The 19,292-nt window shown below is 39.1% G+C and overlaps 1 protein-coding gene across 1 annotated transcript in view; it reads right to left on the minus strand.

The window, feature by feature from the left end:
* Nucleotides 1–19,292, minus strand: part of PTPRG (protein tyrosine phosphatase receptor type G) — a gene marked incomplete in the record, with an annotated part of 820,292 nt that overhangs the window by 6,775 nt on the left and 794,225 nt on the right. Inside the window, 5 exon segments of the mRNA XM_027775507.1 lie at nucleotides 11,374–11,520; nucleotides 12,738–12,884; nucleotides 16,890–17,018; nucleotides 17,512–17,588; nucleotides 18,365–18,458. Coding sequence (XP_027631308.1) covers nucleotides 11,374–11,520; nucleotides 12,738–12,884; nucleotides 16,890–17,018; nucleotides 17,512–17,588; nucleotides 18,365–18,458 — 594 coding nt within the window.

The following is a 19,292-nucleotide window of genomic DNA, read 5'->3' on the forward strand; positions in this document are numbered from 1 at the left end:
TGAAACTGCTCCATACCTGGGGGAGAAAAAAAAAGATATTTCAGATTTACTAAGGGACTGAATGTATGAAAAAGAAAGGCTTACCATTTATCCTCATAGAACCTAAGTAACTGTACTGACATATATCCTGAAGATAAAAAGGAACACGATTCTGGACAAGGGGAAGGATTTGGAAGCGAGGCTAGTCTAAAAGTGACATTTGTTTATGAATGTGAGACCTTCCAAACTGGCTCATCAGTTGCCTAGCTTGATATCAAATATGAAATGAAAATTTTAAAAGTAGATTCAGAATAGCTATAGAAGATATGGTGTTGGAGATGGGTTGGGTGGTGACAATAGGACAAATGATGTAAGCGAACCTTAGCTGTAGGCTACTAGACAAGTAGCAAGTGGTCAAGGGCTCTGAAAAAAGTTCTCTCACAATCCCAAACAACTAAGTACAAAGAATAAAAATGGAAATGGATGGAAATGCAGATGGAAATAGATAGCCTAAAACAAAGTCAGAATTTTCAAGATTAGTTTCTTGTTAAATAATGATTTTTAGCATTGAAATGTGTCTTTCCAAGGGAGAGCACCTTATATAAAATCCTTGGAAAGATAAATATGGTTCTCTACTTCATTCATACACACACACACACACACACACACACACACACACAGTCTTAGACAGACAGTAGACTTTCTCATCATGCCCATTGGGCAACTCCATTTTTTTAAAAATAGGAACATGTGATGTCATGTAGTTTCCATATTCTAGTGACGAGAAAACAGATGGATTAAATGAATTGTTCAAGGTGGTGCTGTCAGTTGATAGCAGAAATGAGACTAGAGGTTACCTGTCCTGCGCCCATTGTTCTTTTAAAAACTATTAAATAAGGGTCAGCGGGAGGTGTGGTTATTAAGGCACTAGACTCCCACATGGCTGAACGTGGTTCGAGTCCCAGATCTGGTGGCTTTCTTTCTCGCTTTACTGCATGCTCTATCTCTCTTGTTCTCCCTCTCCATTTTGCTCTCTCTTTGGTGAATGCATGTGCTCTATAGCAAATTTTAAAAAGTAAATAAAATAATCAATTAAATCATTCTTCTAAGGGAAAAACTATTAAATATATAGTTTCTAAATATTTTTCTTTTTTTTTTTAATAATTTATTATGCAGGCCTCTTTCTGACCTTTGTATTTTGGCTCTTAAATCTTTCTATTTTTTCTCTCTCTTCACACTTGCTTTAATTCTGATAGGTTTTTTTTTTTTTGGAGAGGTTTTCGCTATAGGGTGCGTGAGCTCACCAGAGAGAGAGAGACAGAGAGACAGAAAGCGAGAAATCACCCCCCGGGGAGATGGTCATGCCACAATCCCTTCTCCTCCATTCTCCTCTCGGGATCTTGGGCACGCACGCACATGCGCCCGGCGTGAGTTTTAAGCCACCGGGTCCGGGATGCGAACCGCGGTCGACTACGTGGGAGTCCAGCGACATAGCCATTACGCTAACTGCTGGTTCCCCCGATAGGTTTTTAATAAGTTTTGATATTTGTCTGATAAAGCAAATTTTCCTAATAGTTTTGACTGTCTCCACATTTATTTATTATTAGTGTTTCAAACATACATATTATTTTCATTTTTCAGGTTTGCATTCATTTCAAATACCTTTAACCTTCACCTCACTGTATCTTGTTTCATAGTAATTTTGAAACCAAGGAACACAGAAAGTGTTGAGGGGATTTTGATTAGGTTGCACCGAATAATGATAGAGCTGAGAAAATTAACATCTTTCTTTCCATCTTTTGAGTTTTTCCATTCATGAACATGTTTTTTTCCCCATTTATTTGGGTCTTTTAGAACCTTCAATTAAGTTTACAGTTCTCCTCATACCCTTTGCCAATTTCATTTTAGGTTAATTACCAGGTACTGCAGAGGGTCTGTTAATCCTAAGAGTGGCCGCCTCTTTTGATGTTTTCTGGTTTTAGTTAGTGTATAGGAAGGTTATTAATTTTCACATGGGGAATTTATATCCAGTCATGCAGCAGAACTCTGTTCAAGTTCTAATAATCTGTGGATTCTCCAGTTAGTTGGCCACATCGATATTTGCCAAAATGCTAGTTTTGTCTCCTTTCAACTTCTATACTTACGTGGTGCTTTTACTACATTGATCAGAGCCTAAATAGTTATAACTAGCAGTGAAAGTGGCTATGTTTTGTCTTTAATGATCAGGCTTCTCAATTTCCAGTATTAAAGCAAATATATGCTACAGGTTTCTGGTGGATAATACTTATCAAGTAAAGAGGATGCTGCCTATTCTGTGTTTGCTAAGAGGATTTATTTTTGTGTGGGAGGTCATAAATTGGATATATATTATTTTACTCTAATATCTATTTTTTTGGAAAAAAAATCTTCCTTTCGCATGTTTCTTTTTCTTTTTTTTCCCCCTTAATGCTAGAGGATGTGTGTGCATGCACAAGATAGAGTGCATGCTCTCAGTGGGCCCTGGTCACAATCCTTGTAATCATTTATCCTCCAATCTGCCATCCTGTCAGGATCAGACATTCACATGCATGCAATGTGTAAGCCACTGGGGCCAGGACTTGAATCCTGGTCAGCCATATGGAATCCAGCCTCTTCTGTACAGTGCTTATATACTGTGCTACAGAGCTTGTCCATGATAAGTAATTCTTCTAATATTACACATTGGATTTTACTGGACAGTATTTATTTATCATTTTTGCATTCATATTCAAATAAGTGAGATTTGCCTATAATTTTTCTTTCTGGGGCTGGCCTGGTCTGTGTAAATCAAAATTTTGTTAAATCTCTTTGTGTGGTGTGGCTCAAATCTAGCCTTGGCCAAGACTTAGGCTGAAGAACTTGTTCTTTTATTCAGTTCTTAGTAATCACTGATGTATGTGGTCTCTTAACTATATGCCAGGTGCCATGTGCCACCTTCATCTTCTCAGTAACCCTGAGTATGGGTATTCTTGTGATCTTAACCCTGAAGTATGGGTATTTTTGTGATCTCTGCTTGAGGCTCAAGAAACAAGGCACTTTCAGGTGTAGTAAATAGTCTAAAATACTTATTTCCTTTAAATATCTGTTGTTACTTTTAGCATTTCAGTCTAGAAAGCATTAAACATAAGCAAAAGTATGACGGTATGATTTAAATTATAGCAGTCATCAGCTTATGGGCCTTCTTGTTTCATGTCTCTTTCATGTCTATTTCTACCCAATACTTAGGCATTTTATTCATAGGTATTTTAGTATAAAACTGTAACACTGGCCAGCAAATGGTGTGGTGGTTAAAGGTGCTGGATTCTCATGTAGCCAACTGCAGTTCGATTCCTGGACCTTGCAGCTTGCTTTCTCATTTTCCCTTTCTCTGTCTCTCTCTGGTCAAATTAAAAAAATAATAAGAAGTGGAATTAAATAAATAAATAATTTTTTAAAAGAAAAAAAACCCGGTAACACATAACCTTAAAAAATAAACATAACGTTACTTATACCTGAGCAAATGAACAATTAATCAAATATATGAAGGTAACTACAGGAAAATGGTAATTTTAGTCACTTCCTAGTTTGTGCCTTATTTTTTTTCTTAACCAATAAATTAACATACAACTTTGGAAAATACAGTGAATTTTTAGTATCTCTTCCCTGTCTCCATTTTACTACTGTTTGCTTACAATATGTGAATTCCTTATATATATATATATTTTTTTTTTTGAGAGATTTTCGCTATAGGGCGCGTGCGCTCACCAAATAGAGAGAGACATAAGAGACAGAAAGCGAGAAATCACCCCCCAGAGGGGATGGTCACGCCGCAATGCCTTCTCCTCCATTCTCCTCTTGGGATCTTGGGCACGCACGCACACACGCCCAGTGTGAGTTTTAAGCCACCGGGTCCAGGATGTGAACCGCAGTAGACTATGTGGGAGTCCAGCGACATAGCCATTATGCTAACTGCTGGTTCCCAATTCCTTATATATTTTGATTAATTTATCTGATTCTATTTCTGGGTTTTTGAGTTGAAAGCTTACTTTATAGCCTAAATTGAACATTAAAAAGAAATCATCATTTTTCCCCTTTGAGTGTGGCTTGGCTTCACTGTACCAGGTTTTGCAATGTAGTACCTTCATCATCATGGAGTCTTAACTATTTTGCAGTTTCTCTTTTGGTTGCCTCCTTAACCCACGAATCATTCATAAATAATTCTAGAGCTAGGGATTTCAGTTTCTAAGTATAAGGATTTGGGATCTTCATTGTTGGTTTCTAATATCAATACATTGTAATCAATGAATGTGGCCTTGCGTGATATCTGTTTTTTTTGGGAATGTATTGAAATGCTACTTATGGTTTATTTATCTATTGGGTTGTGGGAAAAGTCATGATGCATTTTTGTGTAGAAAAACAAAAAGTCTTTTCTGACAACCCAATCAATAAACCATTTGTGTTTGAAGTGACTAGGTTTTGCCATGCAGAATTTTCTCTATTACTACTGGACCAGGATTATTCATTGTGATATTCAAGTCTTCTCTCTGAACTTTTCTTTTCAAATGACCATCCATTTGAAGAACTCAACTCTTTAAAAACTTATCTATTATCTCTTCCTCTTTAAACTGTCTTTTATCTCCCCATGGATCATCTCTTAGACATGTTAGAATTTGTGTGTCAGACTTCCATATCCTGCTTTTATTTCAGCTCTGTCCATTCTACTACCCCATATCTTAATTTCACAAATTATGTATTTTTTCATTTTCAGGCTCTTTTTTTTTCTGTTTCATAATATGTTCTTATTTTATAAAATCTTCCTTTAGCTCTCTGGGCAAATTATTTTCATACTCTATTATGATGACTGTATGAACTCTGAGTCATTGTGCTTTTTGATTCGAATTCATAATGTCGTCTTTCCTCAGATTCTGCATTGTACTGAATTGTCCTTCTCATTTTAGCACAGTACTTAAAAAAAAATTACTTGCACTGATTTTGTTCAGGAGGGGAAGACTGTAACCTTCCCTTAACGTGTGCTGGTAAAACGGTCAGACTTAGGAGCTCTGTATCTCTTTTCAAAGTTATATTTAGCCAGACAGGAGGGTCAAGCACATGTGTCTTTGTTATGGAATGTGAGCTCCATGTGGGATTGCTCTGGTCTTAGATAAGTATTTAAACTTGAGAGAAACTAAATCAAATCAATCAAATGAACATATACTTTTAAAAAAAATTTTGCCTTAGGGCACATGCTGGAGAGACACAGAGAGATAATGAGAGGGAAAGTGAGAAATCACCCCCCAGCGGGACGGTCATACTGCAAACGCTTCTCCTCCTGGGATTTTGAGCACTCACACACCTGATGTGATTTTGAAGCTACTGGGTCCAGGACTGGAACTGTTGTCAGCTATGTGGGAGTCCAGCGATGTAACCGCTATGCCATGTGCTGGCCCCATAAATATATACTCTGAAGTAGCTTTTATATATCTTGCATTCTTAAAGTAGAAAATTATTGAGACTGTCCAAAGAATTTTTGCTTATTTGGGCTATCGAGATTTATTCAATTAGAAATTGAAACTGAGAAAGTAGTAAAACTATCCCGTATTCTGTGAGCAAAGGGCAATTTGGGTGGTCTGATCTACCACCATCTCATGAGACTGTAAGAACCATGTTTCACTTCCAAACTTCTGTCAGCACATAGGCGGTTTTAAAACTTGACAGGAATGATGCAGATCGGTGTCTGAACAGAAGAGTCTTGAACAGATGAGTAAATATAGGATGCTGAGAATGAAGCAGTTCGCCTTTAAGCTGCGCCTGTCCTCAAATCTAAGCCGTTTACTTTTGGTTAAGAATATTATCCCTAAATCATTTATCTGGAAACATCAACCACCTGGGCACATAGCTGGGAACTACGGAAGCAGGTGTTAAGAAGGGCTCTATGAAGACCAACTAGGTATCATGACATTTGTGCAGTAAAAGTTTTAACTTTGTGCCTTAACAGTGGATGCACACAGTCTTTTTCTCTAGGCCTGCTCAGTCATTTTATAAATAAAATTAAGAGAGCAGGAGAGATACTCTCAACAGGGCCTGGCAGCGCTGTGATCTGCCCGCACTCTCCCAGTCAGGACTGTGCGTGTAACCTGACGTATTCCGGTAAACCTGGGATCTACATCTGGGCCTCCCATGGGGCCCCATTATTGCAAAGCAGTGTCCTACTACCCACACCACTGTGGCTGGCCTCATGCCTGCTTTCGGCAGAGCCTAAACATGTTTTGGGCCATCCTTGTGGCACAGCGGGTAGGCACGGTACAGTGGATCCCTCATGGTCAAAGGGTATTTTGGCCCTGTGGGCCTTGTGCCAGGTGTGCATGCCTACAATCCTGACGGGATGGAGGAGAAAAGGTGTGACATGAGCATGCCCTGTCAGGAGGTGCTTTCTCTCCACTTTGTAAATGGGTTTTATTTTTCACTGTGGAATTCAGGCAGGCAAAGTGAGCAATATAAAATACAAAAAGGAAGGTTCTTTGGAGACTGCTTGTCTAGGGTTATATATCCTTACTAGTAAGTCATCACAGTTTAAAGCATAGTATCTATTCGTGCAAATACTGATCCCACACCCAACTTGGTCCCAGGCACTGGACTCTACCCTATGGAGACTGAGATGAATAAGTTGCCATAGGTGGTCTCTGTGACATGTGAGGAACAGTCACATACACAGTTAACTACAGTGAGACATAATAAACAGTAATGACATTTAGCTGGTATGCATCGGTAAGAATGCAACATTAATGATTCTGATTAGTACCTCAGAGATGAGTTAAAGATGGTTTCACAGAGAGTGACTTTTGTACTATGCGATGAATCAAAGGGCACTTGGCATTTGTAGGGTGAGATGGTGTGCAGGAAATACTTGACTAGAGGATCAAGACGTTGGCTGGAAAAGTAGAGTGGACTGTAAAAATGTGGGACCTACAGGTGGTGTAGTGGTTAACGTGCTGGACTCCCCACATGGCAGGCCACGGTTTAGGTCCTGGACCTGGTGGCTTGAAAATCATGACAGGTGCATGTTTGTGCTTGTCTAAAATGCCAGGAGGAGAATGGAGAAGGGATTTGGAGGAGAAGAGATTGCAGTGTGGCCATCCTCCTTGGTGAGGGGAGGTGATTTCTCATCATCTCGCCTCAGTGAGCACACACCCGCTATGGTAAAATGCTTATTGAAAGAATGGATAGCACCAACACAGGGAGGTGGCCAGTTCCATGTGGAGTTGAGGGAGACTCACAAAGGGTTCTGATGTGCTTCTGGTTAGTGCATCTGAGCAGATGGGGGCAGGGAGGGGAGATGAGGGTGGTCATAACATGCTGATTTTGAGGTGTCTGCAGCCTTTCAGGAAGGGATGTTTGCTGATATGGAAAGTGAAAAATAATTTCTATGGAATCAACTTATTCCCTTTAGACAGTGGGTAAATGAATTACCACATTGCTACAAGTGGCTTTTAAAGTACCCCGCCTACAGGATATTTGCTGATACACTGGCTTAAGATTATTTTGATCTGTTCATTTTAGGCGTAAGAAAAAGCTGTGTTTGATCTGTTCCAGAGGTGACATATTCAGAATGTGACATAAAGTAAAAATCACTGAAAAAAGACCAAATCCCCAAAACATGAAAATAGATAAACACTACATAGAACTGTGTGTTTAACTGGGTGCTGGGGTTTTCTTTCCTTACTTTAGAATATAAGATGAGCTGTGCTATAGTATCCTCCCCTCCTATGGTTTCTGTTACCCATAACCTGAAAATATTACATGGAAACTTCCAGAAATAAGCCACTTTAAGTTCCATGTTCTTAGTACTGTGACAAAATATTGTTCTGTCCTGCCTATGATGTTGATTATCCCTGCGCCCAGTGTATCCAAACCATATCATACTACTCACCTTTTAGTCACTTAATAGTCATCACAACAAAAATAAAAAAGAAAAGAAAAAAAGAAAAAAGAACCTCTAGCAGATATAGGGTTTGATACTATCCATAGTGTTAAGGATCCAGTGGGGTTTTGGAAAGTACCCCCTAAGGGCTGTGAGGGGCCTACTTTTGACATTAGGACAAACTTGCTTAGATACTACCATAATAAAAAAAATGAGCCCTAAACCAAAAATTTGGCCTGAATGGAAACCTGGAAGGTATTTGAAATGGTGCTCCAGATTTATGGGGAAAAACTCCCGACTTAATAACTATATGCCACAAAGTGTCATAGACCAACATCAACTATCCTGTTATTTGGAGGTTGTCTGTGCAATTTAAGGAGTGTGGAGCCACGTGGGTAGCATGGTGGTTAAGGCAGCTGGGCCCACATGGCCGACTGCACAATTTAAGGCCCAGGCCTGGTAGCTTGAGAAACACACTAGCCCCATCTGTGTGCATGTGAGCCCCAAATCACAACAGGAGGGAGAAATGAAAGATAAAGGACAGTGGTGTGACAATCCGCTTTGGGGGAGGTGGGTGGGGATGTGATTTCTCACTATTCCTGTCTCTGGTGAGCATACATGCCCTCCCACACATCGAAAACCAACAATATTTACTTATTATTTTTTAGAGGTTTTTGCTATAGGGCGCGTGCGCTCGCCAGGCAGATAGAGAGAGACAGAGAGACAGAAAGCAAGAAATCACCCCCCCAGGGGGGATGGCCACGCCAGAATGGAGAAGGGATTTGGAGGAGAAGAGATTGCAGTGTGGCCATCCTCCTTGGTGAGGGGAGGTGATTTCTCATCATCTCGCCTCAGTGAGCACACACCCGCTATGGTAAAATGCTTATTGAAAGAATGGATAGCACCAACACAGGGAGGTGGCCAGTTCCATGTGGAGTTGAGGGAGACTCACAAAGGGTTCTGATGTGCTTCTGGTTAGTGCATCTGAGCAGATGGGGGCAGGGAGGGGAGATGAGGGTGGTCATAACATGCTGATTTTGAGGTGTCTGCAGCCTTTCAGGAAGGGATGTTTGCTGATATGGAAAGTGAAAAATAATTTCTATGGAATCAACTTATTCCCTTTAGACAGTGGGTAAATGAATTACCACATTGCTACAAGTGGCTTTTAAAGTACCCCGCCTACAGGATATTTGCTGATACACTGGCTTAAGATTATTTTGATCTGTTCATTTTAGGCGTAAGAAAAAGCTGTGTTTGATCTGTTCCAGAGGTGACATATTCAGAATGTGACATAAAGTAAAAATCACTGAAAAAAGACCAAATCCCCAAAACATGAAAATAGATAAACACTACATAGAACTGTGTGTTTAACTGGGTGCTGGGGTTTTCTTTCCTTACTTTAGAATATAAGATGAGCTGTGCTATAGTATCCTCCCCTCCTATGGTTTCTGTTACCCATAACCTGAAAATATTACATGGAAACTTCCAGAAATAAGCCACTTTAAGTTCCATGTTCTTAGTACTGTGACAAAATATTGTTCTGTCCTGCCTATGATGTTGATTATCCCTGCGCCCAGTGTATCCAAACCATATCATACTACTCACCTTTTAGTCACTTAATAGTCATCACAACAAAAATAAAAAAGAAAAGAAAAAAAGAAAAAAGAACCTCTAGCAGATATAGGGTTTGATACTATCCATAGTGTTAAGGATCCAGTGGGGTTTTGGAAAGTACCCCCTAAGGGCTGTGAGGGGCCTACTTTTGACATTAGGACAAACTTGCTTAGATACTACCATAATAAAAAAAATGAGCCCTAAACCAAAAATTTGGCCTGAATGGAAACCTGGAAGGTATTTGAAATGGTGCTCCAGATTTATGGGGAAAAACTCCCGACTTAATAACTATATGCCACAAAGTGTCATAGACCAACATCAACTATCCTGTTATTTGGAGGTTGTCTGTGCAATTTAAGGAGTGTGGAGCCACGTGGGTAGCATGGTGGTTAAGGCAGCTGGGCCCACATGGCCGACTGCACAATTTAAGGCCCAGGCCTGGTAGCTTGAGAAACACACTAGCCCCATCTGTGTGCATGTGAGCCCCAAATCACAACAGGAGGGAGAAATGAAAGATAAAGGACAGTGGTGTGACAATCCGCTTTGGGGGAGGTGGGTGGGGATGTGATTTCTCACTATTCCTGTCTCTGGTGAGCATACATGCCCTCCCACACATCGAAAACCAACAATATTTACTTATTATTTTTTAGAGGTTTTTGCTATAGGGCGCGTGCGCTCGCCAGGCAGATAGAGAGAGACAGAGAGACAGAAAGCAAGAAATCACCCCCCCCAGGGGGGATGGCCACGCCTCAATCCCTTCTCCTCCACCCTCCTCTCGGGATCTTGGGCATGCACGCACACGTGCCTGGCGTGAATTTAAGCCGCTGGGTCCAGGACTCAAACCATGGTCGACTATGTGGGAGTCCAGCGACATAGCCATTACGCTAACTGCTGGTCCCGAAAACTAACATTTTTTTTTAAATCTAAGGAGTTAGGCCACCATTTTTGGAATAGTCATTATTTCCTAGAAAAGATCACAAAATGTTTCGGAAGCAGTCAATATAGAGGGCTTACTTCAGAGAAGAGGGTGGAGTGATTTGAGTTGAAAGTGCTCACAAGTTGGAGCTAAAGTGTTGTTTGCACTTCTTATTACAGCAGTAGTTCAAGGAAAACAAGGGACTTACCTGAGACGCTTCACTGTCAAATTTATTAATTTCATATGCTAATAAGTTACTAGTTAATGCAATAACAGATGTACTAAGAAAACAGAAATGAAGATTTGCAATTGGTTCCATATGGGTTAAAGGTGAGTGAGAGTTCTGACTTCACAGGTAGTCTGACTTCACAGGTAGTCTTAAACCGTGAAGCTCAACCAGAAATAACCACACAGCACGAGGTCCGTGTCCTTTTCCAGTATAATATGAAGAAAAAAGGACTGTATTTGAATACCATCCTGTCACTTCAAAAAAAAACTATGACCAGGCACAAGATATTTGTTATCTTTCAGATTCATATTCTTTCCCTTTAAATACCCAAAGATAGTACTTCAAAATACATCATAAGCTCTACATCTTACCATTAATAGTAAAACTTTATCCCTACTAATCCACTAAACTATATATTTAAAATGTGCCTTCTTCAATAAGCATTTCAGTGTAAGTACTTAAGTATAAAGCATGCAGGTTTACTTTTGTGGGCTAAGCAATACTACTTTCCCATTTCTAGAATGTACACCTAGGAAAACCTGGAGCCTCGGGGACCTTGACATTAAAATGTAAATGAAACCACAATACTTTGTACAAGTACATGGTAGAATAACTAGATGGTGACAAACTGAGAGAAAGGGTAGGTTTTTAAATTCTGTCTTCCCTTTCTACAACTATAGCAATCAAAATGTCTGTATTTTCAAAGTAAGAAACAGATACATACTCATCGTGAACAATGGTGGGGCCATCCCTTGTTAAGGCCTCTTCCTTGATGACGTTGATAAGTTCAAAGGTGCTGCTTATGGGGGCATCTGGATTAGGCCATTTGGGACACTGAAAATGCCGCACTTCCAGGACATAGTCATCCTATAACCAAGACCACAGAAGTCACATCCCATCTTGTATTTTATGTATCTGTGATCAATGATGAGAACTTGTTTCTGAGAAAGCATAAACTATAGATAACTGAACGATGTCAGGGAACTAAACTGCAGCTGGTAGGAAGAAAGTACTAGGCAGGTGTCTGGCTGTTCTTGAGCAGGTGGGTCACATAAATAAAATTTAAATTTTTGCCAAGAAAAAAATGAGATCCTAAGAAAATTATAAGAGACTTTATATTGTACTCAACTTATTTATTTATTTATTTTTGCTATAGGGTGCGTGTGCTCGCCAGACAGACAGAAACAGAGAGAAAGAAAGCAAGAAATCACTGCCCAGGGGGAATGGCCACGCCGCAATCCCTTCTCCTCCATTCTCCTCTCGGGATCTTGGGCACGCACGCACACGCGCCCGGCGTGAGTTTAAGCCACCGGGTCCGGGACTCGAACCGCGGTCAACTACGTGGGAGTCCAGCGACATAGCCATTACGCTAACTGCTGGTCTCTACTCAACTTATTTTTAAGAAAGGGGTCGGCAGGTAGCACTAGATTCCCAAACGGCCAACCATAGTTGGTTGAGTCCTTGCAACTTGAAAATTACACCAGAGGGGTGTGTGTGCCCAAAATCCCAAGAGGAGAGTAAAGGAGATGGAATTGCAGTGTTGCCATCCCTGCTGAGGTATGATTTCTCACTTTTTGTCTCTTTGGTGAGTATATGTACCATATGACAAAAACCTAATAAAAAAAAAAAAAGAAAGAAAAAAAAGAAGGGCAGGGTTCCGGGGACATCATTCAAATTACTAATGTAAGAGTGTCTTTCTTCTGTTCATCCCACAAGGAGGCAGTTGTTACACATCGAAGTGTTGTTCCAAAAAAAAAAAAAAAAATTTAATTTTATCATGTCTGCAACATACCACAAGGCTTACATTTCTGATGGCAAAGAAAATATTGAACTCTAGTATATTGTTTTTATAATTAGGTCAATAGACCTATTTGTATGCATGCTGAATCAGAGAAACTGTTACATTTCATTTAGCAAGATGGAAAAAGCAAATATTTGAAAGGATCAGAAAGGAAATGTACATATTTAAAATCTTACTCAAACGCCTGGGCCTGTTTTGAGGGTAGTAAATGACTTCATTATTACTTAGAAGGATGATCCAGGGCCCAGGTAGGACTATTACGAAGAACTGAGGTTTAGGTTACCTGTGTAGCTTCAAGGATAAAGTCGTGGATGATAATTTGTTCTTCATTAGAGAGGCACAGTCTGTCTTTGCTGATAAGGGTGACGGTAAAGGCCTCACAGTTCATAGATTCTTCTCGACTTGGCCAGTAAACAAACTCATCCTCTGCCTTTGGAAACCAAAACAAAAAAAGGTCTGCAATGCAGTCAAACATTTGTTTTTGAATTTTCTTGCAAACCAATTTGTTTGCCATTTCACAATTTCACACACTTTCTCAAATCATCTTTTAAATTGAGTCCACAGAATTATATCCCTATCTAATCATGCTGAGTTCAATGGTTATTATAATCTATTATAAACTACATTTTGATAATAACCATTTCTAAGTACCTCTCACCTGTCACTATAATAACCAAAAAACTCCCTCTATAGGGGCTGCATTATGCCCAGTTGAGAAGTGTTCTGTAATATAATTGGCATAGTAAAAAGGGAGACAGGATCTAGGCCAATTAATTTTAATTTATTATTTCACAGTTGCTTAAGCAACCAAGACATGCTAATTGTTATTTCCTATGGATTATGTTAATAGCAATTCTACAGTTGAGTAGCATTTTGCAAAGGATTTTATAAACATTATCTATCTTATTTAGTTTTTATAACTACTACTAATATAAAGGATTCTTTTAAAAATAAATTTTGTCATGTATGTTTGAGGTATACAACAGGAATCACAGTGTAAAGGTTTCTGTAGTGAAGCAAATGAAATTATTGGGGTTGTCGAGAAAGTCATGATGCATTTTTGCGTAGAAAAACATGTCATGACTTTCCTGACAACCTAATATTTTGTATACTTTTTTTTTTCAGCAAAAGCAGCAAGGATTAATGTAGCATAAATTCCAAATACAGTACAATTTTCTGACCTACAGTTATCATATTGTACATAAGATCTCTGGACTCATTCATTTCACACATCTGCTACTTTCTACCTTGAGCTACATCTTCCCAACCTCCTCTGGTAACTAATGTTGTGTGTGCATATATTTTTTATATTCCGTGTCCAAATCTGGTTTATTTCATGTCTTCCGTGCTAATCCACCTTGTGGCAAATGGCAGGATGTTGTATATTACAACTGAATGATATTCCATTGAATATATATGTACCACAGTTTCTTTAGCCATTCATACATTGGTGGACCTTAGTTTAGTTTCATAGTATGGCTATTTAAAGTACAGATAATCTTAGTGATTTAGTTTCCTTTTAGGATATGTCCAGAAGCAGAATTGCTGTGTCATTCGATAGTTCTAATCTGCACTTTTGCAATTGGCAGGTGGCATGGTGGTTAAGGGCACCGAACTCCCACATGGTCGACTGCGGTTTGAGTCCCGGACCTGGCGACTTGCTTGTTCACTTTCCCTCCCTCTCTTACTCTGTATTCCTAGTAAGAATGCCTAAGAGTTAGCTGTTTCTTGTATCCTCTACAATGTTTGTTACCTTTGCCTTTCTGATAATAGCTGTTCTAATGGGTGTAGGGTGGTTCTTCATGGTAATCTGGTTTCACATTGCTCTGATTAATAACCATTGAGTATGCTTTCATATATCCAGTGGCCGTTTTTAGACTTGGACTAGTTAAATCTTTTTCCCATGTTTCTGCTCTTGAGTTGTAAAAGTTCTTCATAAGTTTCAGATCTTAACTATATAAAAGCGTTCTATCATCTAAGGCTCAGAGAGGTACTTAAATGGTCTAAAACCACATTGCTGATAAGGGACAGAAGGAATCTTTTCTTAGGGAAGATAACAGAGTCTTTCATCCTTGAATTAGGAAAACTTTAAGGTTAAAAATATTCAGGCTTGGTACTTGAATTCTATCCTGAAAACTATGGATGCCTAAAAAGAAGCTAATTGTTGCATATTTTGGAGACTTTGATATGTATTTCCCTACCTCCCCTTTTTTCTAATCATCTCAAATGGTAAACTTCGTATCTGGGCATTTTCCAGAAAATGCCCATTGAAATCTATATAATATCATTGAAGTCAGAAATAATGTTCCAAACAAAAAAGGCTTTGTTTAATCTTACATTGTTGAATTAGAAATGAGCCAACAGTCCAATAAGACTTATCACCCTTTCAAGTTTCAATATAGCTTATTGCCAAGTACATTTTTATTTTTAAAGCTCAGCATAAGGGGAAACAGATTAGCAATTGGGTTTAGTCTATACAAAAGAAATCTGTAACTGTCAGGGATTTTAATATGTTTTGTCCAAGGAAATGGAAGTATACCCTTTAAACAGATAGCACAGACCAATGTAATGATGGACGGGGAAGGCATCTAAAATACACACAGCGTAAGTGCAGGATCTGATGCCAGATGAATTAAACCTGTACACCTCAGTGAAATATGATATATGAAATATATATATGAAATATGAATCGGATTTTAACTAAGTGTGGAAGAAAGGCAGGAAGGTACTTTTAATGTAGATATATAATTGTTCATCTTAAAACATTTTGCTTAAAAATATATGGACAGGTCAAAGATATTTGGGCATTCTGTAACTGAACCAGGAACCAGTGGCTTTTGGGCTAGTCATAGAATTATGGCCTTGTAAAGTTATAGTAATGGAATGTGGGACTCTCATGTTTAGGAAAAGCTGTACAATGGTAAAAGTAGTATTCAAGTAGAGAGAGCAGACCCCTTAGGTTTCAGAGATACTGAGGTGACATGTTGTAGGGCAGTTCCCATAGCCTCAGTAGCCTCTTCTTTGGATTAGTTTCCCTATACCTGTGAGCTCCTTTGTAGATGCTTCATGGTGACTGTCTTCTGCAAAGTGACAATAACAAAATACTGACTCATCCAGCAAATGAACGTTTTAACAACCCTAAATGCCTCCAGTTTCCACATGCCAAACAGAATAGACCCCTGTTGCCAGCTAATTTGAAAATTTACACTCCAGCTTTTAGCTCAAGATTCCCAACTTTGCTTCTGTATGATGGAATGGCAAGTCTTGGGATTCTGAAGCTGGAGCAGAATGCGACAAAGTGAAGAAGTTCCTGCAGCCTGGGCACACAGTCAAATGCATGTCATCCAGACTAGGGGTTCAATCACAGGCTGTTCTTTCTTGATTAACAACTCATTAATCTGACACTCATGGAGGCACGTCCTCATTGTTTCTGGGTTTCATCTTGTGGGCTTACATAGCCGTGGAGTAACTTTGGAAGACCTGACTAATTCTGAAAGTTAAGTATGCGTGAGATCCACGCACACATATTTAAGCCTGTTTAATAAAGTAGAGAATGACTAAAGAAGAGGAGAGAAGTAGGGGTTTAGTCAAACTCTTAAAGAGCACCCTCAAGTGGCAACAAACTAGCCTTTCCTTAACCCTTCTAATGTGGCTAGGGAATGAGGAAAAAATGTGCTTTTTGTGCTCTTATTTTTGGCTGGAAAACATTTCTATGATGTGACACACAGTAAAATGATTAAAAGCACGGGCACTAGAGACAGAGTAAGGTCAGAATCTAATTATTCCTGTGTAGTCTTGGACAAGTTAGTCCCTTAGTTCTCTTAGTGATTAAATGAATAGATGCAGTTTGATACTCAATAAATGGAAGCTACACTTTTTAAAAGTTAATGAAAAACAATTGGTAAGTTTGTAAAATGCATCATAAGTACATTATTACCCCCCCCCCCATTCCCTAGGCAAGGTAGGTTCATTACAAAGGGTACCTGTGCTTACCAGGGAGAGAGGGGGATATGGGAAAGCAATCCTTTCTCCTCTCCCTCGTTTCTGGATTTTGGCCACAGACATACACATGCCCAGTGTTTTTTTTTCAAGCTGCCAGGTATAGGACTCAAATGGTGCAGTCAGTCATGAAACTGCATTAACAAACATGTCACCAACTAGACCCTTAATTTACCTTTCACAAGTACAATATAGCAGGCTCTAGGTCAGTCTAATGGCATATTAATGAGGTTAGTAAAACCACCTACCACACCATTAGAGAATCAAGTAATGAACCTGACACAGATAGTATGAAAGGAATCTATAGATTTCCAGACGGAAGTCTAAATTCTCTCCCTAGCCTCTATAGACACTATGGTCCTATGGCAAGGTATCCGAGTAATTTATGCTTGTAGCCTCCGGGCTCATTAATATATAGCAGATGTGCTTTGCTTACCAAGCTCTGGTTGTCTGGCAGCATGACAATGATCTGTGCGTTATGATCCCAGATCATTCGCCAGAAATCTTTCGTAGTGTGTGGCAGAGGATGCTGGGTTATAATAAACTCGTTGCTCCTATAATAGCCCTTCAGTTGGAAAGAAGAAAATTCAGTGATTACGAGTGTTTTCTTCTGACTTTGTGGTAGTAAAATATATTCATGAAATAACGACATTGTTGTGACTGCACTAAAATAATTGGGAAAAGCGTTCAGTACATTTGGCTAATTTTTAGATGTACTTCAGCTAACACTGTGCAGACAATTTTCTCTCCATGTGCAATTCCCTTCTAGTTACCCCTGCTGTTTTTACTTAACGGTAATTTCAACATTTATTCAAAGACTACATGGGTGAAATTAACAATAAAATTAATTCCTTAGGAAGCATTTTGCTTCATTTAACCACTTCTGTACTCCCCATTATCTTTTGTTAAAAGTTTCAAGATACAAGAATCCCTATACTTTAGGTATTACACATTGAGAAATGATTCCGGATATATGAAATCAGTCACATAGGTGGTATCTGCTCTTTAACACCTTTCAGTTTAATTGACTTTACTTATAATTCACTGTTGACTCTCACCATGATATAAGAGGCATTAATGTAATCTGTTCCTTTCATTCCAGGCAACGGCGCAAGACCCACTCGAGCCCGCTCAGCTATCATATGGAAAAAACAAAAATACCACATTTGCTTTGTTAAACACAGAACCGACAGCTCTTCCTGGGATTTACTCAGTGAGTAACACACCCCTGTGGCTCCCTTTTCTAACACTTACATGATTCAACAAGCTAGAATGTAAAGAGAAATTTTGTAGCACATCCAGAAAGACATAAATACTGTAGAAATAAAATTTTACTGTGGGAAGGTCTTTCAACAGCAAATCCCAAAGAGAATACACACACACACGCACATATATATACACTCACACACATATATATACACACACACATATATATATACACACACATATACACACACACACATATATATGTATATGTATATATATATAATCAAACAGGGCAGAGGTTTCAGCTAACTTGTGACCCTCCTTTGACGTTTTACATAGCTTTAGCTCTCTAGAGCACACACAGTTCTTTATACAAAGGTTACCACCCTCAGTGCCTCAATCTCTAATGGTGTAGTTCCGCTTGTACAAATTAATGGAGGACTCTCAAGTGTTCACAGTTTTTTTTTTTTTTTTGAGATTGAAATATAGTAGAAGCACTCTAATTACTGTGCTTTGAGGTGCACTGAAGCTACATTTCCCGTTAGATGGAGTGCCGTGCTGGCACGGACAGCCCCCCTCCTCCTTTCATCACACTGCCCTCGTTGACCTAAGCATAACATTTCCCCTTTGGTCATAGCTGCCTCTTTATATAATTACACCAATACTAACACAGTGAACTACGTCAAACGGATTTTAACATCTTACATGGCACAACTGAAGAATTTCTGTTCTTTTCTTTGTTACACTCTTTTTGAGCACTAAAGCATTCCACGTATTTCGCATTGCATTGCGTGACGAGCTGAAAGAAAAGCAACATTTCAGTCTCCATTCAGTTATAGTTGTTATAGAGCTGTAAATGATGCCATTTGCTTGATGATTTGGAAAAAAAAAAACAAAACTCAACTTAATTTTTTTTTTTTTTGTCCCAAAGAACACTTTTATACACTTCCCTAGTGGCACTTCCTCCAGCGACCTTGCTGGGAACCTTGTCTCTTTTCTACTATAAAGTCCTAAGCTACTTAAAGATAGATATGGACACTGTCTACTGAACAGATAATTATTGGACTATGAGAATTTTTTCATGTTTTTTTTTTTTTTCTGTTATTACAATGGCTTGGTGAAAATTTTTTGTAATTTCTCACTGGCACATAAGATTTGTGTCTATACTATTAGGTTGTCAGGAATGTCATGACTTGTTTCTCTATGCAAAAATACATCACCACTTTCTAGATGACCCAATAGAAAAAAGACTGCTTCATACTGCTATGAGCTATGTTTCTTGAAGACAGTGTAGCACTTGATATGCTCTCAGTACATTTCTGCTGAACTGACCTAACATTGTGGAAAGGCTACTACAGTCAGCACAGGGGTTGGTTTGGTGGTTCTTCCTGTTTATGTAGCTTGGTTGAATAAATTTTCAGTTCTGCTTTTTAGGGGAGAGAGTGAGAAAGCAAGCTGCCAGGTCCGGAGCTCGAACCAGAGTTGGCCATGTGGGAATCCAGGGCCCTTAGCCACCTGCCACCTCCAGGAAGGTCCATCTTAAGGGTATATATGGAACAGTCTGCTTCTCCAGTTATTACTGTCATAGGCCCTAGCATAGAAATTCTGGTTTTGAATTTGTGATTCTTGTTTT

Source organism: Tupaia chinensis, unplaced genomic scaffold (genome assembly GCF_000334495.1).
Source record: "Tupaia chinensis unplaced genomic scaffold, TupChi_1.0 Scaffold000569_1, whole genome shotgun sequence".
Lineage (NCBI taxonomy): Eukaryota > Metazoa > Chordata > Mammalia > Scandentia > Tupaiidae > Tupaia > Tupaia belangeri.